A 23,857-nucleotide genomic window follows, 5' to 3' on the forward strand; every position below is an offset into this window, starting at 1 on the left:
ATTAAGTTGAGCCGATGCTCTCAAAGATGTGTGAACATTTTATGGCAATTAAATTTCAAATCTCAATACGTTTTTGTATCACAGAGCAAGGATTTCAATCCTGAGAAGGATCACAATATTCAAGCCCATAACTAGACATATACAATTCGAGTGTTCTAAAGGCACTTGCTCGTAATAGGAGCATGACACCATAAAAGAAATGGGATACATAAAATACCGAGTTCAAGAGAAATCCCAGATAATTTAGAAATAAAGTATGAAGAGATTATGCCTGAGTGATTGCTTGTCGAACGAGATTCAGTGTGTCTCGTCGTTTCTGCAATCGCATCATCTCGATTCCTCGTTCCGTCTCCGACGGTCCCACGGCAGCTGCTATTCGACGCCTTCTCAACGCTCCTAATTTCGCTTTCGCTCGCCATCGGACAATAACCATCAATACAGCGCTCAGCGTTCTGGAAATGCACAATTATGAATAGGCGGTGTATTTGAAAAGAAGGAAGTATTTTAGTAAGGAGCAGAGATTTGTTGAGAAAAACTGACACATTATAAATCCAATTCGATTTTCGTTTCTCTCGAATAGTAAGTAGGGTTAGGGACGACGTAGTCAGCAAGTGCGAAAAACAAAACGAGAAAAGAAACGAGGAAAAAACTAAGAAAAATCAGGTACAATCAGGCTGAGCAGTCTAATTGACGAAACAACTGACACTTTTAGTACTGATGAGACAAAAAGATGTAAGATAAGGTTAAGGTGATAAAGATCTGACGGCGTCGGAAGGTTCACCACATCCCATTGAGTTTCGGTGCCTGCTCCGCCATTTGACGCCCTCCCACCCTATCTTCTATTACTCGTACGAGTGTAAAAGGTTGTCTTGTCGAGTAGATTGATCAATGTATCAATTCCCGATTCATCTCGTTCTTTTCATCCGTAAAGTTTGTTTTCTTCTTTCGTTGTAATACCTACTATGCTATGTTCCGAAAATTGTGGAGATAGCCTAACGGGGAAAAATTCCTCGAATGCTCGCTTATACAGATCAATTTTATGAAAGAAAATCCGACAATCATCCGAGATCGTTAATGCTGTCATGGGGAAATGCACATCTCGTCATGAAGAAATCTTGCAAAAGGGATTTTCTGAACGTGCAATAAATCGAGAAAACGTGGAGAAAGGAAAATGTGAATTCAGAAGCTCCATGAAGTTCTCACACGTAGATGGTAAACAAAAAGTGCTGGCAAAAATTATTAGATTTCCACGTATATAAATGAAATGCACCTTCTGTCTGTGAAAAAAAAAGAATTGTAAACTCCAAAAATGGATCCCTCAGGTTAACTTCTTTCGCTGCTTTGTAAGTTTCCATGACAAAGCAGAATCAATTCTTCTTAGGATCTGTTGTTATGGTGTACTTTTAATGCGGCAACGGAACTTTTAACGCCATTAAAGTAGCTAACTTAGGTGAAAAAAGTCCAGGATAGATAGACAAAAGAACCTGAGGCAGTCACTAAGATTTTATTCTCATGGCACAAAGAGAGCGAATAGTGCGAATGAGGCAGTTTCACTCTATTTTTCTACTTAGATAAACTCCTATGGTCTTAATATTTCTGAAGAGATGGAGGCGAGAGTAATCAATCGAACAGGAACGAAGGAACTTACTCTACCAAAATTTGTAATGATAGGAAATCAGAGAGGTTTTGTCCAGTTATGTAATTTTTCTGAAATGCAGAAAAGTAATATTTCTGTCGCTGAATGAGAACTTGATTTCGAAGCGATCTAAAAAAACCTCATTTAATTCCATTAAATTAGATCTTAAGCTCAGCTCAGGATTTAATTCAATTGAAAATTTAATTAAAATTGCCGCATCAACTCTTCTCAGCAAAAAATGCTGGAATTTTTCAATTGAACAAGTGATATCTCAATCCTGGATGTCCTGATGAAGAATCTAAGCTAGGATCTATATAGAGGAGTTTGGAGAAATGGTGTTTAAAGTTCTTGACTAATATTTTTGAATACTTAGCAAAAAAAAACCATATTCGAGACGAAAAGTGGACCAATAAAACGTCATAAATTTTTTTTTGTTTCTTGGAATGACGCATTTCGAAATGAGCACATCATATTTCACTGAGAAATTCTCTAATAACGCGTCTCAACCCAACCATTCTGCTTCACGTCACGCATATTGCAGTATAGCGTATACCGGATACAACGAATTTCGATAACAGCTGACGTTAGGCGTGGATATCGCTCTATCCTCACGGAGTTCTTACTTCTTATTTTCTGAAGTATCCGGATGCTAATAATAAATGCGGGGTCATTCGAGGTTACAATCACAACCGGAAAATAAATATTACAACAAGTTCCAAGAAATTACGTGTAACTAAAGAGAAGCTTACTCTGCTGTGAGTTTTTTCTCGATCGTGTACGTCATGACATTCACACCAGCAAGACCATGTTCTCGTAGATCAGCACCGAGTTCCTCATCCAAACGTGAAAGTCGAAGTCCTATTGGAGAATGTTGAAGGATCTGGAGGAAAAAACCTCATCACTGATAGATCAACTCTAAGCTGGAAATCGATATGGCCTTCAAACGCTACTGTCATGGCTAAAACAACTATTTCTATAGAGCAAATAATCTAAAAACTACCCATTTTTCCCAAAGCCACGAACAAAAATCAATTCACTTTCATATTATAATGACCTCGCACATTTCTCTTCCTTCTTCTCTTTTTTCAGGAATTTTCGAGAAGATTCTTTTATGGAAAAGAACTTAGTTTCAAATGTTCACGGCCGTAATTTGAATGCAAAATTTCCACCTGTTCCGTCAGAGGACGTTTCGCTGCTGTTTTCCGCATAAATTTTTCTACAAAGTATTTTCTTTTTTTAGGATTTTACGCAGCACAACTTATTTGCATCAAATTTTTTCTTGTTATGGTTGCGATAATGAACACTGTTGATTTGTGTGATACCCCCTAGTCTCCAGTCGGGAATAGTTTGGATTTTTGGTAAACACGACAATCTACAAAATGTGTTCTTATGTATTTTTTTCCTTACTCTTTATTGTGTCTGCTTAAAGAACTGAAATGTATCAATAATAGATGCATTTGTTGTTCATTAAGGAATTATTCAAGGAAGGAGATGTGATTCTGAACGTTCCGCTGATAGAGAGTGCTCCTCATATTCTCTTTTTATAAAATTTTCTCATTTTACTTTCTTATGGGGGCTTACTGGAATTTTTACAAATGTTGACCTAATAAAAGTGTTTTCGAGAGGATTTTAAGAAGAAATAGCGTAGCTCAATTTCTTGCTTCTTTTTTTTCAGCGGCGAGTTAATGATCAAAATACGATACAATTCACTCCTGCGTTGAATATTTGTGGCTAAAAGTACGATTCATTCAATCTACCTATGACTGAATCATTATTTCAATGGTACAAAAGGTATAACGTATGAAGCAAATTTTTATTGTTATAAAAAATATTCCTTCGCTTTACAATGAGTTGAACGAGTGAGGGAGAGGAGGGGAGGATTTTTTTCGGTGAAATTGCACTTCTCATCGTCTTGCACCTTTATTTGTGCTAATTCACTACTTTCTCTTTAGCGAAAAAGTCGTGGGTATGACAATGATGTCAATTCTGTCGCCGAAATCTTCTTCTTAGTACAAGTGTAGAAGTACGAATAGACTGTTGCAGCTGTCTCATGAGACGCTCTTTCATTTATTTATGGTAATCGCGTATTATCATATTCAGACTACTCATTACTTTATTGTTAATAATACAATTACGTCAATCATGTACCCTTTAAAATCAATCTTTAAAGGCATCACCCCACGAATCTGGGGTGATGTGGGTTTCAGGTGGATTATGCCTATACGAGGTTGCAGATTGCGGAGGGTGATTACGTCCATTTCTTCCTAATTGCCGTAAAAAAAACGACCCGGAAGATGCTTCGCATGCACAAGGCTGGCGCGCTCCAATCGAACTCGTTGTAAAAAAGTAGTCCGCAGGAACGCTCGAAGTCCCGCATCTTCCGGGCCGTTTTTTACGGCAATCAGGAAGAAATGTACGGAATCACCCTTCTCTCCAGAATCTACGATCCCGTATACGAGCACTCCACCTGAAATCCGCACCACCGCAGATTCGTGGGGTGATTCCTTTAAGGGTACTGTCAAAAAATAATCTTACTTTTGAAACCAATCGAAAGGGGTGGGCGTAGGTCGAGCAAAAAAAAGTACTCCACAAATGTTAAATAATGAAACGGAGAGGATGTGATTCTGGCCGTTCCGTTGATTCAGAGTAGTCCTCATCTTCTTTTTTTATGAAATTTTCTAATTTTACTTTCTTAATGAGACTCAATGGCCGGTGCTTCGCTTCTCCTATTCCCAACTACTCGACTTTATCGTAATAAAATCCTTATTCCCTTCCTTATTCCTTCCAACCACTTGACAACCGCATTTTCGATGCATCTAATTTGATTTTGCGATAAGCCCGTAGTAGCACATTCTTCCCAATAAAATCCACTTTAGACAGCAGTTTTCCTTTTAGTTCAGATCTGAGGACTTCGTTGTGATCGCTAAGGCTGAAACTGAGCCACGATCCGGAAATAACCTTCAAAATCACAACAGCAAAATAGTAATGCTAGATTTGAAAAGAAAAACTACAGTACAAGAGTGTAAAATTGAACATCACTCATTAAAAGGTGAACAATATAGCGAACTTATTATGCAGAGCAATAGAGCCATCCCACATGAGTGAAAAACTCTCATAAAAGTCTACAAAAACTCTTTCCAACCTACTTACCGAGCAGTTTTTTTTATATTGGAAATTGCGTGCGGTGCCAGAGCTAATATATCTGAATATTTATGTACATGGGGAAATCTGCGAGTCAATGAGGTAAATTTTGAAAATCCATCATTTCAAACGAATTCTTTGTTATTATTGGAGTTCTCTCAGGTGAATCACTGAAACCAGCAAAATTCGAAAACAACGTAGTGATAGTAGGATTGCTGCTCCCGTCAACAGTGATACGGTAAACAAAAACTTGTAAATAATTACTATGCGGGTGGGTGAAGCGCAGTCAAAGTTCCGCTGTGCTGTGACTGCACGATCGGGTGATACCATAGTTCGAAACCGTCCTAGTGCCAACCAAGCTTTTCCTCCCTGCGAGGTCGATGAATTGGCACCAAACTTGTCTGGGAGGATAAAAACACTGCTCGAATACATCTGTCGGCTCCCGCATGTTATTTTATAGGTTAGATATGCTTTCGTAAAACTTAAACAATTCAGTATTGAAGTGAACCCCTTGGTGCATTAATTAACGTCAGGCTTATCCTTATCTTTTATCTTTTAATTGCAAAGAAATAGCTATTATTAATTAATTACTTTTCTTTAGAGTAAAAAATAAGGGCTAATCACTTTTGAGATACCTTCGACCGAAATTGCTCCTACGATTTTATGAATTCCATGAATACAGCCGAACCGATGGTGAGATATGCACTTTTCGTATGCATGAGCCGGCACTGGGGTGGTAATGGGCTCCTGCACGTACGTAGGTAAACTCGAACCACTCGTTCGGGGCAAAATGACTAGACTAATAGACTTACGTCGAGCTGTTTAATTTTCTTAATGTAAAAAGCGCTGCCTCATCGAAGGATGTGATTTTGAAAACGAAGAAAAAAATAAAAATAATGTTTCCTTTTCCATTGAAATAATATTCCATTCCAGAGTCATCCATCTATTTAAAATACAAATCACGGCATCGACGTCTACTAGCATTCGTCAACAAATTTCTAGTAACGAGTCCACCTCTAACAACTCTTTAAGTATGTGCATGCAGTAATATTTGTCTGAACCAATGTCGTCGTGCGGTGCTTTGGGGACCGAATGGATGTAAATACGCAACGGGACGTTGTTATTGACCACACCCTATGTTAGGGAAGAACCCGGAACTCAAGCAAAAAAACAACAACAACGAGTATTCGGATAGAGATTTGAATCTCAGAGTGACGTGTTATGGGATGCCGCCGTTTTATCCGGGAACGAAATATTGCCCTTCAAGGAATAATAAAATTTCAGAGGCAAGATGGGTTTTCTTGCATAGCACTCGTATGTTGATGGAATTGCTGGCTGTTCGTCAAGGAAAACAAGCTACTGGAAGTAATAGCTAGGAAACATTTATAGTCAACACATGTGGGGTCGAGAAAACTACACAACAATCGTAGAAGACGAACACGATGGTAGTAAATTTTATAGAATGTAGGTGGGTTTTTTGTTATGTTCACAGTTCATTTTCCTTTAAAATACTTTTCGGAAAACAGCAGAGAAAATCATAAATTGGACTAAATTCAGAAAGTAGTGTAAAAAATTGGATATATCGGAAAATATTGAGTTTGATAAAAATTAATTTTGCGATTTTAGATGACAGAAAAAAAGTTGTTGCAATTTTATAAATAAATTAGTAAATTTTAATTTCATTTCATAATTTTATTTCAAAATAAATTAGAGACAGGATTGACACTTTCTAGATCTACAAGCTCAGTGTCTCATATTCCATTTTGAGAGTATAATTGTAAAAAGAAAAAAAAAACTGGGTGCGAAACTTGGTTTCAGACGGATGAATACAGGCAAACTTCTGTGCCTGCACAATATTTTCCTGAAAGTTCTCAGATCTTACGTATACCGTTTGAAAGATTACGTCCGTGGCTATTACATTACACTCTGAAATCTATTTATTTACTTGTTTATTCATTTATTTACTTTGTTTTCTTTGCACTCTTGGGTTCTAGAACAGGGGGTTCTCGAGACTAAGTTCAAAATTAGGAAGGTGCAGCTATTATCGAGTAAATTTAATTTTAAATATTACATTTTGTAGTACTCGACTAGGGTGCAGTACGAAGTAAAGCAGTAAGCGTTCCTGCTCACGCTCTTTAGATGAGAATGGTCGAGATTTAAAGGTAATTCTTCAGAGGGAACATTAAACGTTTCAAAACTATCCGAAGTAGATTTTTTCAGGAACACTCGCCATTCGAAAGGAGCTTCGGAGTTGAAAATTCTCGACAAACTGGCGCTTCTATCGGCAGCTGGGATCGTTCATTGCAGCTACCAAGCAGTGTGATCAATCAAGCACTTTTGCCAAAGGAAAAGGGCAAATTTACCGGAATCCTTTTGTTCGAATTCAACCACAACATGAGCTTATGTACATGACACAGTTGCGACTGGCACTACCCACATTAAACAGATATTTTGAAAAAGTGAAACCGAATTCGTTATCTAAAAAAATCCGTCAAGCTTGCAAAATATGGACAACTGTAAAGCGATTTTCGAGAAGAATTTACGAACAAATCTGGACGGATATGAAAAAAAGAATATCCGAAAGAATAGAACGACAGCGGGATGCCCGGTGTGCGAGCGCTGCGGCAGAAAAACGATTTCTGCATCTCCGTCAAGGATAAAGTAGCGACTAGAACGATTTGACGTTGTATATCTCTCAAGAGGGAATGGTAACTCGAAGATGAGCTGCAACTTGTGAAGAAGTTTATAAACTACTTCTAGTTTTTCTTGAAAGGATGTGAACGTACAGACAATTGTGCTTCAAATTTGTTTGGTATTGCTGAATTTATTTACTTTTATTTTATTATTTTATTATTTATTAGTTTAGTTTATTTTATTTCCATTTCATTTATTTAACGATCACAGTATTTGTTACGCATAATTAAGTTCTTAATGGGTTAAAGGCATCACCCCACGAATCTGATGTGGTCCAGATTTCAGGTGGAGTATTCTTATAAGGGATAGTAGATTATGGAGAGGAGAGTGATTCCGTCCATTTCTTCCTAATTGACGTGAAAAACGGCCCGGAAGATGCGGCTCCGCACAAGGCTGGCGCGCTCCGGTCGAACTCCTTGTAGAAAATAGTGCGCCAGAACGCCCGAAGCCTTATCTTATGGGCCGTTTTTTACGGCAATTAGAAAGAAATGGACGGAATCACCTCATTCCTCATAATCTACTATCTCCTATACGAATACTCCACCTGAAATCCGTACCACCTCAGATTCGTGGAGTGATGCCTTTAAACTTGTTGCCCTAAACTTGGCAGAGACGCAGAGAATTTTTCATTGGATCGCCATAGAGAGATGACCTGAGATAAAATATAGCCGTTGGACAATTCGCTGGAATCAAATTGTGTCTGACTAGAAGAATTCATCGTAAGAATGTCTGAGAAGTGTCTTGCAGCTGTTATGTTGGAAGTTTCAAACGTGTTACACAACTAAAAAAAAACGCTGGTGAAGTCTTGTATTGCCACATAATAACTAAGATTGTCCTGATAAAAGGCAAAGATTACCTGACATTACTAAAATCGTAGAAAAATAATAAAGTTGTAGAAATTCAGCTCACTTTTGTTGATCGCCTAGATTATCTACAGTAGTAACGATCTCGGAGGTCTACACTTGTGGAGAGCCGATCGATTCTATCCACATAAGAACGCGCAGAGAATACGCACGTCTCTTCCGAAATCTTCTCGGCACAGTAAGCTTATAAGTGAGTGAGATGGTCCATCGCAACAATTATCCCATCAGTATCACCTACTGAAGTGTTTCGTGCCTTTTTTATTTTAAAAAAATAAAGTGAAAGTGCTGTTATCTACCTTACATACCTACCTTTTCAACAAACTGGAGTTCAATTTGCACAAACTCTATTCACACTATAGATGGTTCCGGAAAGAAAAAGCAGAAAAAGCCCTGCGGCGGGTGTAGTGTAGCGGTTAGAGGTTCAGCTGCCTGCACGATCGATCAGAGGTTAGAATCCTCAAAGTGCTCACCAAGTTTTTCATCCGAGGTTGATAAATTGGTAGTAGACTTGTCTGGGAGGATAAAAACACTGACTTGACCCATCGGCTAGCCACCGCAACTCATTGTATAGGCCAGCTACACGTTTTCTGGATTGAAGTGAACGAGGGGGCGCATCCCAAGCGGATTGATTAACGCCAGAAACTTTATCCTCTTACTTTATAGAAAATTCCGCTAATTTCATCCACCTTTATTTTTAATATTTTTTTAGCATTTTGAACCTTTGAATTTTTCAACTTAACAAAATAAAATAAGCGCTGTAGAACGGTCGGTAAGTGTTTCTGTTGATCCATGGTCGGTCGGAGGTTCGAAACCGCCTCATCCACCCTACGGGTTCGACAAATTGTTGCTGTCAACCTGTCTGGGACGATAAAACACTGACTTCGAATCGTTTGAGGTTAAAGAAAGGTGTCTAGCCTTTACATCGACTGGCGCCGCACGTCACTGTATAGGCTAGACACCGTTCATTAACCTCAAATGAGTCTGAATTGAAGTGAACGCGGTTGTGCATCCCAGGCTTAACGCCAGAGATTTTACTTTATTGTATTTTGCAGGAAAATTTACAGAATACGTTATGTTCTACTATTGGAGATTGTTTATTTTGTAAGCGTATTTTTTTATTAATGTATGGGCACACCGAAGCAAATTGTGTGAAATGCATGGTTAAATGATCTTAATGCCATTAAGGTAATTCTCTATGTACTATTCCAAAGTAATGCCCTTTAACGGATCCTACTGAAAAAGAATAGATCACCTATCTTTTCCTCAAACCACAACCATTCTGTTTTTCTCTTCTAATCCGTCAGAAAACCCCGATTCGAAGGGTTTGAAAATCATTTGATCTCTTTCTCTCTGGATAACATAAGTACAGCACATAGAAATTCTGCACTTTTCGCACGACATTACCCGGTAAGCAGGTGATCCTAATAATTCTAGGTCTAGATCTGTTCAATGACCAAGATATACCAGGATGTTTGCCTTGACCTTTAGTGGAACATCTGTCTTATGCTGTTTTTCCATCCCGTTCCACTTCAACAATTCGTCGTGAAAATTAATACAATTTCTGAGATAAACAAGGTCATATCGTAGAAAGAACTGACTATTGAATCTAAATTTGAAGAATGTCCTTGCTTGAAAATAGTGTTAAACTCACAAAAAGGATAAGAAAAGCGCAAGATCCACTGAAAAACGCGATCGCTCCTAGCGCCGCAAGTTGATAAAGTAGCAATGTCACTCCACCACCGTATAACACGCCAGACAGGTCGTTCTCGTTTGTTACCTGAAAATAACGGGGGTGATTCCAAAATAGGATGAAGGGGATTCAAAAGTAGATATATGTGCTGTTTTAAAAATTATAACGAGTTCTTACTAAAACTATTTACTGCACAATTTAAATTTTTGTTGAAATCTCAACTACATATTATTACCACTTTAATATACTATAAGTTTGTTTCTGAATCTTTTATTTATGAATGAAAATTTTTCCAGATGATCCCGTCCGAATTCGATAATCCTATTATTTTTTCTATTAAAAACTTTAAAAAAAACTTTTGCCTCACCACATATTACTGAATTTTCTAGTTAAGAGGGTTGATTCATTATTGCATTTGTTTCATAGAAATCAAAGAAATGAGGTAAGAAATGTGGTGAAATACTTTATTAGAGTAATTTTTTATTTTTTATTCATTATTTAATTTGCGGGTGTGGCGCAGTCGGTTAGAGGTCCGTTATAGCCACACAGTCGAGGGTGCGAAACCGCCCTAATGCTCACCAAATCTCTCAACTCTCCAGGGTCGATAAATTGGTACCATACTTGTCTGAGAGGGGCGAATCACTGACTTGGATCGGCTAGCCCCCGTAAGCCATTGTATAGGCAAGTTACACGTTCGTAAACCTCAACCGATTCTGGATTGAAGTGAACGTGTGGGCGCATCCCAAGCGGATTGATTTACGCAGGACCCTTGGTCCTTTACTTTTATCTTCTCAGACAAGTCTGGAACTCCGGAGGGCCGAAAGGCGATTTGCAGTCAGAGCCGAACCTCTTACTGACTGAATTCTAGGTGCTTAGATCAAAAAACACATCCTACTACTTAACGAGGCTATATCACATTCGGTGGTTAACTATCCTTTTCGGCTCGGCTTGGCATTTGAGTTATTTGGTTCTGGCTTCTTCACAGATACTCATCTCCAAATTAGAATAATGATGATGAGAACAAAAAGTGGAAGCTTCAACTAAACCAGGATATATGTGGGTGATAAGAAGCTCCAAAAGAGTCTGAAACCTCCATTCTCGAGCAGTGGAACTAAGCTAGACGTTTAAAGTCGTAAATGAATCTCCTAAAATTGTAAAATGAAAAATAAATCGCAAACGACTGATATAGATGGATAACTTTATAAATACTTTATAAATAGAGTTCAGGTTGTAGATTACGGAATTTAGCGTGGCTTCGCCCAACTTCCCCTAAAAGTCGTATAAAGGCTTCGTAAGAAAGGCGTTTTTTTTTCCTATGAAGTACGTTAGAATACGTCCCCTTGTACACGCTCCACTTTTCTCATTCATTGGTTCCACTTGAATTGACTGGTGAGGAGACGCTATTGATCTCCGTCAACCGCTCGCCAGTGGATGCGGCGCGTGCGTAGTGTGTTACAGTAGTGTGTTGTGTTGTGTTTTTGTTAGTGCGTTACAAATCACCTCGCAGGAAAAAAACGACGTCTTCTACGCTTGTTTTTTTTTTCTACGACGATTAGGGAAAATTGAGTGGAGCCACTTTAGGCTCCGTAATGCACAACCATACGAACTCTACGGGTTTCCTGGGAGGTTTCGGTACTACGTCAATTTTGTGATACGCTCCCTATGAACATGCCTGATGGTCAGCAAGTCCAAAATCTCTACATATGAAGATGGCCGGACTGATCATTCCCCAAACAGAACCAACGACATGGACCGGCACTACTCCTACTGGATCATCTATCTGAAAAAAAACAAGCTTTGAAATGATGTGACTGTCCCAGACCATGCTTCTCTGCATGACCTGCTCTCTTCATACAAACTCACTTGAGCTTTTTCCAGCAATGGATAAATCACCAACGCCATAGCTGATCCGACAGCTCCAACAACTGTCGCTTGCCAGGGTGTATAGAATAAGCAACCAGCTGCAAAACGGCTATACTATCTTAACCTAGTGGTTTCTGGAGCTAGTGATAGAGCACTCTCGCTTGATTGTGTCAAAATATTCGTGAGAAATGATACTGACCTGTGCTCGATACCAGAGAAGCTAGCATTCCGTCGATCAACATATCGACCTGAATTTTTTTCGTTGTATATCGCGAAATTAAAATCGTCATCATTCCGCCACCAGCAGATGCCATAACTGTACCAACGGCCGACCTGAAATAAATCAGCAGTTTGTGTTATGGCATAAAAATAAGATGGATCTCTAATCAGAATAAACGCCATCTGAGAAAAAAAATTAAATCCTCGCAAAGAGATCCGGTATTGTAGTTAAATTCGCTATAATGGAACCTCTGATAGACAATATAGGGTTTGAGGTGTAGATCAAGAGTATGAGCGTGGCGGCCCTCAATTGAGCGGGGTCATACTCATACCAGTACCTTACATCCTGAACTCTACATTTCCTGACAAAGACCTTAACATCGTTAGTTTCGTGATCTATTGCCGAATGCGAAAACAAGGGCATTTGGTAAGATGCTTCTGGAAGGTGTTTGAGCTAAGTCCTTTCTTTTTTGGGTTATGGGTTATGAGTATAGCAATCCGAACGGGTTTCAGCTCACTATATAAATAACATTTCTTCCAAATAAAATATGCTTCTGCTGTTCGTGGATCTTTTCAGCGTAAGCTAACCCTGTAGTGATGACACATGAGTTGTGATCTCCGGGAACAACAGGACGTAAATCTTGCTCGCGTAATACATCTGACATTTTTATATGCGGAAACGTGGGATGAAGGAGGATGATATTTTATCCGACGGCGACTGTAACAACTCGGGATTGAGCACGGTTCTCGGAGAAATTAATAAAGGATAAGGGATTAAGTGTCTGGCGTTAATCAATCCGCTTAGAATTACTGCGGGGGTTAGCCGCTGTGTCACGTCAGTGTTTTATCCTCCCAGACAAGTCTGGATCTAATTCATTGAGCCCGGAGGGATGAAAGGCTTAGTGAGCACTAGGGACGGGAGTAAGTGATATACTTGGTTTTCTATCTTCATCGGAGGTAGTGCTATTAAATAACCACAAAAATGAAGTAAGGTTACACCTAAAAAACGGGATATATCCATGAGTCTAATCCGTATCCGTATAAGCTCTAACGTAAAGTAATCCTATACATGTAGATACAGTAATCCTATACGTTAGAGCTAAACATCGTCTGCGAAATGCTTATACGGGTGTGAGCATGCACTTTTCGCTTTACTTCCTGTCAATGGTCTAACGTTAAGATTTTGTTTTGAGTCCAACCTCAGCATGCCGTACTAAATGCGTACAACTTCCATTTAAATCTTTGACTGAAGCGAAATAATTATTCCTAATTTTCTGAGTACTCCTTCGAATCTCGGCGAGATCTGCTTTCCTAAGGCCACGAAGGAAAGTCTCCTTCCTATCACAGATCCAGTTTTTGGTTCAAAGGGTTGTTATGTTATGGGGGGGAGGATTCTTCCGCATTATAACAGTGTAGGTTATATAGCTTGTACGTTCCCAATGCGTACTCTCAAACGCTGGATTGCGTTTAGTTAAGACAAGGCCACCACGAGCAGATAGCAATCAAACTTGTATACGCGGCCTCCTCCTAAGATACAAGTCCACCTTCGAGCACAAATTGTTGGTGAAGGCATGGATTAAGGGCTGCATACCACGAAATGGAAGGTGTGGCGATATCTTCATGAATAATTAGAGTTAGAGGTGTAGTTCGTAGAAATGAGAAATAGTCACGATCAACTTCCTTTAATTACCCAGAAAAAAAAGGCGCTAGAGCCAGCCTTCTCGCACCGAGTTCCCCTCAAGATCTGGGACGGAGTACGCGCCGACCCCATGATTGAGTGGGTAGACAGCTCAACAGACCATTGATTGTCCGCCCGCTTGTGGACGAGGTGCGTATATCTGGTCTCGCAAACGTTTCATGCGGCGTTTTTCTGGATAGTTAGGGGGAATGGAGCGTGATCGCGCACGTAATCGTGAACTATATTCTCAGCATTATGTATTAGCGGAGCTACTCAGATACCCTCGATTTCATAGTATGCAGGTGTAGATATGCTGTCTTTAGCTGGACTGTCCAATCTTTCTACAACAACAAGAAGGAAATCCGCTACTATGAAAAATATTTTCTGATTTATCTTTTCTTGTCATGCCAACGGGGTTTGGTGAAACTTCATTATTGGTCTGACGTTTCGAGAACCTCGTTTCTATCAAAGGCCTGAGGATCGTTCGAAATCTTTGATGCTATGCATATGCCATCAAACACCTCTCCCTCCCTCCTAGCCAAGTCACGATATCTTTCTAAATACACCACGCACGAACTCCAAAAAAGGGAACAAACTGGTCAATCTCACCGACTGCCGCCCCTGGTCAACAACCGGGTTTTTATACATTGTCATTTGAGGCTAATGAGGTAATATCGTAAGGTTCATTACGAAGAAGGTTCTTAATAACTCTAACAAATTACTCATTTGCATTGTATGTTTTGGACAGTTCGGTTCCTTTTCGTACCACAAAGAATAAAGTCGATAACGAGATCATTTTCCAACATTTCTTCATTATTCCTTTGTGTTTAATTTACAAATATATTTCCGACCTTAAGTTAGAACTGTATACATACATTCGCATCTATCGGTGTAGTAGACTAAAACTAACGCTCTTGACTTGATACCTGTGCTTTTGATCTTTCTGATATTGGTTGCGCCTACAATATTTTTTGACTTCACGCCTAATTTATGCACTTAATTCACAATTTAGCTGTTCTAGAAGGCGGAATGCCAAAAATGGGTTTGTTTGCATATCATTCCTACTTGCGGTCCATCATTATTTTTGGGATTCTGTGCTATAGGAGCAACCTTTCACCAACACAAGAGCGTGGAAGTAAAAATTTGATCAAGGGCTTCAAAGTAAATAGCAAACTAACCTCGCTCCCTCCGTCCACTGTCGTCGTGACACAGAATAGTTCGACGCAGTGTTAAATGCCAGCCAACCCCACCAGATCATAAGGAATCCTTTAAAAAATTATTTACTTTTATTTAAAAAAACAAATTTGAGTCCACTTCTTCATAATAATGTCGAAGCTCTTTTTTTCAAGCCTTCATGTCGACTATACGTTTCAAAGGTGATCGTTCCGTAAAAGAGGTATATTACAACGTATGTTATATGTGCAATAGCTTTACGTGTACCTAAGATAGCCTTGGTAGGGTCGCTTATCTGCCGAGCCCTTTTATCCATAAAACGATATTGACGTGGTCTTAGGTAGAGAGTCGCAACAAGACCCGAAATTCCACCAACGAGGTGGACCTGAACACCTCATATCGTATGTCGTTCCTCTAAAGTAATGAACTTGTACAACTTACCGCGCTACAGCCTGCCGAATCCACGACACCCATCGCTCGGAACACGCCACTTCGGTGCCATACCCAATGTCCAGCCACTGAGTGCACCAACGTGATGAAGAACGAAACGAAACAATGGGACTGCAGATGAATTCGTTCCGCCATGCCTGCTGTAAACCACAAGTATCAAGATACTTTTACAAACGCATTAATTGAAATGGTTGCTGTAGTTAGTCACGGTGGCAACATAACTGGAATGAAGTCAATGTCCTTAAAATCTTAGGCAAAACTAGTACCAGCTTATCTTCTCTAAAGAGATGAAGTGCTTGTTTGGTCCTGTTTAGCCGGTGTTAAACTGCTGACCGTGCTCTGGTACGATATCCGAAGTAGAATCTTTGGACACTAATTGGTCATTCCGTATAAGGTGATAGACAGTAAATGAGGATTACGGTAGCTAACTTCTGCTGCAAATTTCAAACATGAATCAGACTCAACACGTGTCAAGTGCTACTACAAATAATCGGTTAGATAAGAGACACGCAGCTGCAACACCATCTGTAACACCATCAACACCATTTGCATATATAAATGACGCATGCAGGCTGAAATCAGTTAGATGGTGACTTGCGCGGACTCGAAGCTCTTTGTCTCCGGTCATATTCGTCTGAAGTGCGCATATTCTGCTTGATCGATCTTCTTTGTATCAATATATTATTCATATATTGTGCATTACTTGTTTAACATATGTTGCAGTTATCCTTTGCACTCGATCTTCACTTAATCGCCTTTTCGTGTTATTGTATCACTTATTCCTGATCTTGAACATACAGCTTTAACCTTCTTCGTGTCTTATGTTTGTAACGATTTGGTTAACGTAGATAAAGTTTAATTACCCAAGTTTAAGATACCGCGTGGGAATCAAAGCGTTCTCCGCCGGGCAACATTACATTCCGCTTTGTTTAAGTGTTCAATTGTTTTTAAAGTCATTTTTGATTGATCTGCAATTGATATTCTCGCTGTAATAGTATAATTGCTTTTGATAAGATTCCCCTCCACCAAGTAGTTAAGGTAACTGCTTCGAAGTGCTTTTATAAGAATTGAGCGAAAAAGTAACGTTTGAATTGCGGAGGGATCGGAAGGCTGAAAGATGCATTTGAACGCGATGAAACCTGAGATCAACTCACTCAGTAATTCGGGTTGATGGACTCGAGATAAGAGGAGTGCCAAATCCAGATTTTAAACTTTTTTCCATAGATAGCAAACGCCGAAACAAGGTTGTTTTGTTTCTAAGCCGATTTTCTTATGGAACTTTGTTAGGTTCCATAAGTGAGGAAATCGATTTAGTTGATCTTTGTTGCAGCCAAATGGAGAGCTGGTAGTTTCGTTCCTGCTCAAGACTTCTCCAGTCGGTCCGACGACGGGGATATTGCTGCTTGTTTCTTCCTACTGTAGCATTCCCACTCCCAATCACTATATAGGAGGCACTCAGCGCTCTGCGTTGGTGTGCTACTTTGCTGCCGTACTGCATCCACCATTCTTGAGTTGCGCATTCCGTCTTTTGAACTTGAATTCACATTTAAATTTGAATCTCGTTCTTGTGCGGTTTCGAAATTAGGCACCTAGCGCTGGTCAACCGCGCTCCTAAGAAATTGTATACCGCCATACATAAGATCATCTAGGGGTGCCGAACATTCAGCTGAACGCCATAGCCTGCCTCTTTTTTTTATCACATATTGTGTGGTTGTATTATTTGCAATACATGGTACATAGTCATTGTTGTTGTGTAGTCATGTAGCTACATTGTAACATTGCGCTTTAAGGATTAACCATATGTTATTTCTACTGTTGTACTGCGGAATAGGTGGGTTCCGAAGGTGCCTGCTGATTCGCGGCGTGGGGTAGGTAGGGCTGGTTCGATAGCCTCGAAGAGAGAGTCGGGGAGGGGGTGAGAACGTCATAAGCCCGCATAGGTCCAAAGGGGCTTGGGCGCCAGCAATTGGTTTATTCCCTCCGAACTCATACGCTCGAGTCCGGATCACACTCACCGATGGCTGCCACCTTTTCTAGGTGCGAACAAGAAACACGAAAGAAAAGATTCATGTGGAAGCAACGTCACGCACTACTTCTCAGGCATTATACCTTAGTCATGTAGAAAAGAAAGACTAAGCAGCTTTAGATTACTTCAGAATCTTGATTGAACATAGGGAAACGAGACAACAAAGACTCCCATTCATATCAATCCTGTGTTTTATCTAACTTTCGTTTTATTTCTATTTATTTCATTTATTTATTGACATCACCTGCAGGTGTGCCATAAACAAAAAAAACAAGATGGAACAGAGCTCACTAGAATTTCGCCTGAATTTTACACAACAAGATTGGCCCTGTAAAGCATGAGGAGCGATGGTTTGGCGGGTCATTCTCCTACTACAGAAGATGAGAACGCGAGATCCTTTTCCCAGACCCAGAACGCTACGGTAGATAAACCTATACCAGGGTTATTGCAATTCATTCTATTCTACCAATCTATAGACTGAAAAAACACGTAGAAAAATAAAGCGTTGTATCGTGCAGGGAAACGGAAATCTCCTCCGTATAACATAACACGTCGTCCTACTTTTTAATCTCGGAGAACAATTTGCCTAAATCTAATTTGGTTTCTATGTATTTTTTATTCACTTTCTTCAACAGCAATACAATTTGCAAAAGTTTTTCCCAAATTGCTTTTACAAATTCACTTTTTCTGTGACTTTCTTTCTTTGTCATTACTTATAGCTAACTGAATTTAACAAATTGATTACGCTGGGAAATTACCGATGGTATTTATTGTGCATGGTATTTATTATTTGCGTTGCGTATAGAATGGCAATGACAATGTATACAATACTTTCTCTGTGTTTCCTTTAAAAAGAGTACCTAGCTATATATAGCGAATTAAATTGTACTCTGAGTAATATTTTCCATTAGCAGCAAATTAAATTAAAAAAGGCTGGTGGGACAGCGGAGATATCAAAAAAACTTAACTTTCACTAATATTCCTCTCTTGCGCAGGTGTTTGTTAGGACGCAACAGAGATTAAATGAAAAGTCCCTGTATATCGACAAAGAATTACATATATAATATTTTATAAATAACAATAAAACTAATAACTATAAACCATTTAGGTTCCTTATTTCGGGTTAAGCATTCAGGAAAGAAAAGGTTCATAGTGAAATAAGCTAAGCATCCTTAAAGGCATCACCCCACGAATCTGAGGTGGTACGGATTTCAGGTGGGGTATTCGTATACGGGATAGTAGATAATGGAGAGGGGGGTGATTCCGTCCATTTCTTCCTAATTGCTGTAAAACACGGCCCGGAGGATACGGCTTCGAGTGTTCTGTTGTGCTATTTTCTACAACGGGTTCGATTGTAGAGCGCCAGCCTTGTGCACACATCGCATCTTCCGGGCCGTTTTTTACGGCAATTAGGAAGAAATGGACGGAATCACCTCCCTCTCCATAATCTACTATGCCGTATACAAATACTCCACCTGAAATCCTTACCACCTCAGATTCGTTGGGTGATGCCTTTAAATGCACCTCGGGAAAGCAAGCGACAGTTATTTTGACAACTCTCTGCAAAGAGCGAAACAAACCTATTGGTATGTTTTTTATGTTTTGTATTTTACTTCGAAAAGATTATTCCTAACTGAACCTACAATATACTAGCTAAGTCAGGAATCCATCTAAAAACCTAGATTAGACAATGAAATAATTTTAAAAAGATGTCGAAACTAACCTGAAACAATTGTTGATGTTGTAGTGGCGAAGCTCATCTGGAACAGGAACAATGCATACGATGTGCCAGGCTGGAAGTGAAAGACTTTTAACGGTAATAACACCAAAGGCCATTATTTCTCATATAAACACCTTGTCAGAGGCAGACATGTCCTCCCGTTCTGGGTCGAAGAAATAGTCGCCAACGCCAATAAATGGATTTGTGTTGCTTTCGCCAAATGTGAACCCGTACCCAAACATCCAGTAGGCGAGACCTAGAAAAGGAGTTTGAAAGGGTGAGGGAGTACAATATTTCGAAGAAGGCATATGCCCTACTTAAACAGTACAACCACAAAAAGAGGTGTTCGCCTGTCCTCAACACTCCCAACGGAGTGGCTGTCGGAAACCCTGCCCATCTGAAGGGAACATTCCAAGACCGTGTGGAACTGACAAACGCCATCAATCCCTGAACTCTAGCATGCCCAACGACGAACGTACACTGCAGACAACGAGGAACCAGCGACCGTGTCGGAAGTTCTGGTCTGTGCCCAAAAAATGAAAATCTGACGGAGACGACAGGATTAGCGCAGAAATGCTGAAATATCTTCCTCAAATCTGAGATACGTGAAATGACAATGATCATCCGTTCAATATGGATGGACGAAAGGATACCTGACTCGTGGAGACACTGTATCATAATTCCCCTCAACAAGAAGTTATCCGTCACGGACACTAGGAGTTATCGAGGAATCTCCTTGTTGCGTGTTATGTACAAGGTCATCCTATCAAACATCGCGAAGAAACCACTCGTGATGAACAAGCCGGCTTTCGTGCTGGTCGATGTACGACTGACCAAGTGTTCATTGTCTGGAGGGTGATCGAAATGTGGAAGAAGCATCTGAAGCTTATGCAGTTAGCCTTCCTAGACTCCGAAGGGACTCTCACCTCTTCTCACCGAGGCCGTCTTTGCAATGCGCTTCGCTCCGATAGTTTTCCCGGAAAGCTCGTTCGCCTAATCGAACCGAATCGACTTCAACAGAAAAACAACTGCTGCTTTACGAACAACAGCCGGATTTACTCCATCGTTCAAAGTGGAAACTGAAGTAAGGCAAGGGTCCGTCGCGGGACCTTTCTTGTTCAACTTTGCCGTCGATGATGCGAAGAACAATTGAGCAATGTCTCGTTGATGTGGTTCTTGCACTATTTGGAAGTCCCTCGAACGATATACTGTGCGCCGACGATGTTGTGATATTCGCTTCAAGCTGCGTGAACTTGCAACGTCTTGTCGATCTTGCGCCAAAATTGCCTCTGAATAACGCAAGCAGATGCGGGTCTCCACGAGACCCTCAGCAGGAATCAGGTCGAACGGACTAAACTCGTAGGCAAGTTCTGTCATTCGGGTTGCAAATTGAAGAGCCATGACAGCTACGAGAAAGATACTCAGCAGAGACGGCCACTTCTGCATTCAACTCTTTAACGAAATGCCTGTGGTCGATCCCCATTGTCAACAAAGTCGAGCTGCGAGTCAACTTTTCCGCTATTCGCCCTATCATGATGTACGGATAGGAGATTAGAGCACCCCCGTCAACGGTGATGGAGCTCTACTGGATGGAAAGGAGGCTGTTTAGAAGGATGCTTTGCTGCTTTTGAAAAATGGTGTACCATTACCAAGAGCTTTATGCAGACGTTGTGTGCCGGCGCGAGAAAAGCACCAACATCTTTCCTGCCCTCTAAAGTAGCTGCAAAAAAGCGTCTTTGCTTCCTTTGTCACATTATAAGGAGACTATCGGATCCCCTTGTCCAAGTTGCCCTCAGGATGTTCCCAAACCTAAACTGAAGAAAGCCACGCGGACATAAAAGGAAGTTAAGGAAGGAGGTAGTGAAGAAAGACAAGAAAGACCTAAAGAAACTTGGCGTCGACAAGCAGTTCAGGCGAGACGTAGAATGTGGAACAATGAAGGATACACAGATTTTGTGCGAGCTCTAGCTGAAGATCGAACAGGATGTGCTCTCTTATGTGTTCAAGCGAAGGACGAAATGCGGATAAGCTGCGTTGAACCATAACATCCGCCCGTCGTTTAAGTCAAGTAGGTCAAGTTGGGTTAACTATTAATATTGGCTTTCTTTTGTAACAAAATAGAATGTTTTGGTAATAATCTTAATCGATAGAGACTTACGTGATCTAAAAGTAGGGTATTTAACTTTTTTATGCCTATATACTTTCTGTTCTTTTCAGCTCATAAAAATGCTGCAGTTTTGACACCCGCTTTTTGTGTTTAGTCGAGGTGTCAAACCTACAGAAGATGCTTTGTGAAGTGTATGGCGCACCAGCGATGGCCTAGAGGACGTATTGGTATCGTATGGGTATCTAAATTGGCATAAGGCATTCAAAGAGGACAGTTTCGACCTCGAAGATATGCGTCGCAATGTTAAACGTTAAAACGAAAATTGTAAATAACAACAGAGAATAGATTATTGATTGCTTCGTGGTTCACTTCTTGCTTATTTCTGTGGAAACCTAAGCGTCAAAAAACACCAGAATTTATGGTCCACTTTTTGGCTAAGCAGCCTCTGTTTAGGAGCCAAAACATCTCGGAAACCTTCTGTAAGTTTCGTTGCTATGATTCTTTTCATTTCAATACCAAACCAGCTCGAAAATATTCCAAAGGAGACATTACGTGTTTTATTGTTTTTAAATTTACGTTTGTGTGTGAACTGTGGTGGTATACAAGTGAGAAGAACAAGAAATAATCCTGTGTACATAAAAACCTAATCCTGATGAATGAGGTTATGTATACTCTAGAGGTTTATCAAAGGAACGCACAGCTGTTAGAGATATGCACGTATGCACGCAAAGAACTGTCAACTTTAATTCTCTTTCCTCATTCCTCTTTCTTTTTCTCTTCTCTTTTTTTATCTATCTATCTTTTCTTTCAATCGAGTGACCGCTTTTCAAAACGTTGGGAAAGTGAAACCGCTGTAGACTAAATCAATATACAATAAGGAAAACGAAATAAAAACAATTTTTCTACACTGTATTTTTCCAACGAGTAATGCTCCTTAGGAAACTGGCCGATTTTCTTCAGTTTCCAGTGCTGAAGCCGCATCGACATATTCTCACTTGTAATCCTCCTAGCTCGAGGGTTGCCTGGGATAAGATACGGCTTCCTCTGCCTATATCATTTAATTATATAGTGCACCACTTCATTTAATGTTATGATGCTTGTAATTTCGTTATTGCTAATCCATCTGAAAAAGAATCAGGAACATAAGTGCTTAAAAGTGTTTTAGGCACTGGACATTGCACATGGACTTCGAGCCATGTGCATACTTCTACTTAAAGATTTAAAGAATCACCTCTTTTAATTAAAAAATTAAATTCTTTTTACTTGAGACAAAAAACGAACGATTAAATCCAATTGGTTAAATCCTACTGGGAATTTCGGATATCTAAAAGCTGTGAAATTCCATACAACTCTAATATATAGTTTTTTTTTAGTTTGATGTCATAGATACAAAATCTTCAAAATCTTTGTCTGATGCTCTTTAGCCTTCTGTAGCTTTTTCAATCATCAAGTTGTAATACTCTGCAACAGATTTATCTACATTTTAACTTGGTAAATTTTGATATTTCACTTCTTTCTTAACGTTCCTACTTTGTAAAGAGCGAAAAATCATCTTGAATCAGAAAGCGAAAAGTGAAAATTTGCTTTTGTTTAGGGATATTTTTACACCTGCCTAGTGGCGAAACCTGTTTAGTTCTACACTGCGGTAATCTTAAGTGATTATATAAATAGTTTAGCCATTTATTATTCTATGCACATCAAGAAGTGAAATTTTCAAAAGAGGGAATCTTTACCTAAAAATAATGTAATTTCGTCCACGAATGTGGTACTAGTAGTGATAACAATAAAATCAGTGCATATTCTGTTAGTAAAATAAAAATTTTAAAATCAGAATGCGCATCCTTTCAGTTTCCATTCATTTTTTCTTTCATGGATCGCTGCCATTCTCTAAGATCATTATAACCCTCTCCAACATTTTATAAATTATTTTTTCACGCCTCATCATGGTAGAAAGACCCTACTTCTAATGCAATACTGAGTAACAAGCGATGAAAGATGTGGAAGTACGGAAAAGGCAAATTATGTTCTACAGCTCTGCATTGGAGTGGAAAAAAGACAATCAAGTGAAACGTTCTGTCACTGTTCAAAAACACTGGAAACCCTTACCTCCGAATATGACGTCGATAACGTTTTTCACCATCACATTAACCTCGTCCTTTGAAGAAACCCGTCCAGATTCGAGCAGTCCGAAACCTTGAACGGATTTTTTTTTCGTGAGGTTAAATCAATGGAACGAGGTCAGTGCTGCTAGGTGAGTTGGCCGACCTGCAGTCATAGTGAAGATAGTGAAGCTTGATGCGGTCATCCATACACCATCATCTTGAACTTCAGGATTATGGGGTTTTGTCGCCATAAATAACCCGTAGAATAAATGGTGTTACTGTAATGAATAGCGTTAACCTTGACAACCTTTTCTAACATTTTCACCTTTAATTGCGGAAATTGAGGAAGTATTTATCTCGGTTCAAGACTTTAATCTTTCTTTAGGTATAAAAACATAAACGATTTATTCTTAAGCTTTCCACAATAAAATTATGGAAAATTAAATTATGGAAAAGTGGTGTACGGATTGAGAAAAGATGGAGTGAAATAATGAA

General features: G+C 39.6%; 1 protein-coding gene across 3 annotated transcripts; it reads right to left on the minus strand.

Annotated features, from left to right (window-relative positions):
* Positions 1-265: 265 nt before the first annotated feature.
* RB195_000826 (uncharacterized protein) lies at positions 266-23,613 on the minus strand (the record flags this gene model as incomplete). 3 transcript variants are annotated; one of them, XM_064197359.1, is made up of 14 exons in its annotated part: positions 266-452; positions 2,386-2,516; positions 7,141-7,200; positions 9,986-10,111; positions 11,697-11,804; positions 11,888-11,985; positions 12,087-12,220; positions 14,963-15,050; positions 15,225-15,342; positions 15,399-15,547; positions 19,157-19,226; positions 19,288-19,409; positions 23,367-23,453; positions 23,526-23,613. In XM_064197359.1, the coding sequence occupies 14 exons, from the start codon at positions 23,611-23,613 to the stop codon at positions 266-268; spliced, it is 1,566 nt and encodes a 521-aa protein (XP_064053240.1). The 3 variants fall into 3 exon arrangements, with proteins under 3 accessions (XP_064053240.1, XP_064053241.1, XP_064053239.1); XM_064197360.1 differs by lacking the exon at positions 7,141-7,200 and adding an exon at positions 8,644-8,655; XM_064197358.1 differs by lacking the exon at positions 7,141-7,200.
* Between the last annotated feature and the right edge of the window lie 244 nt (positions 23,614-23,857).

This window comes from Necator americanus, chromosome IV (assembly GCF_031761385.1).
Source record: "Necator americanus strain Aroian chromosome IV, whole genome shotgun sequence".
Classification (NCBI taxonomy): Eukaryota; Metazoa; Nematoda; class Chromadorea; order Rhabditida; family Ancylostomatidae; genus Necator; species Necator americanus.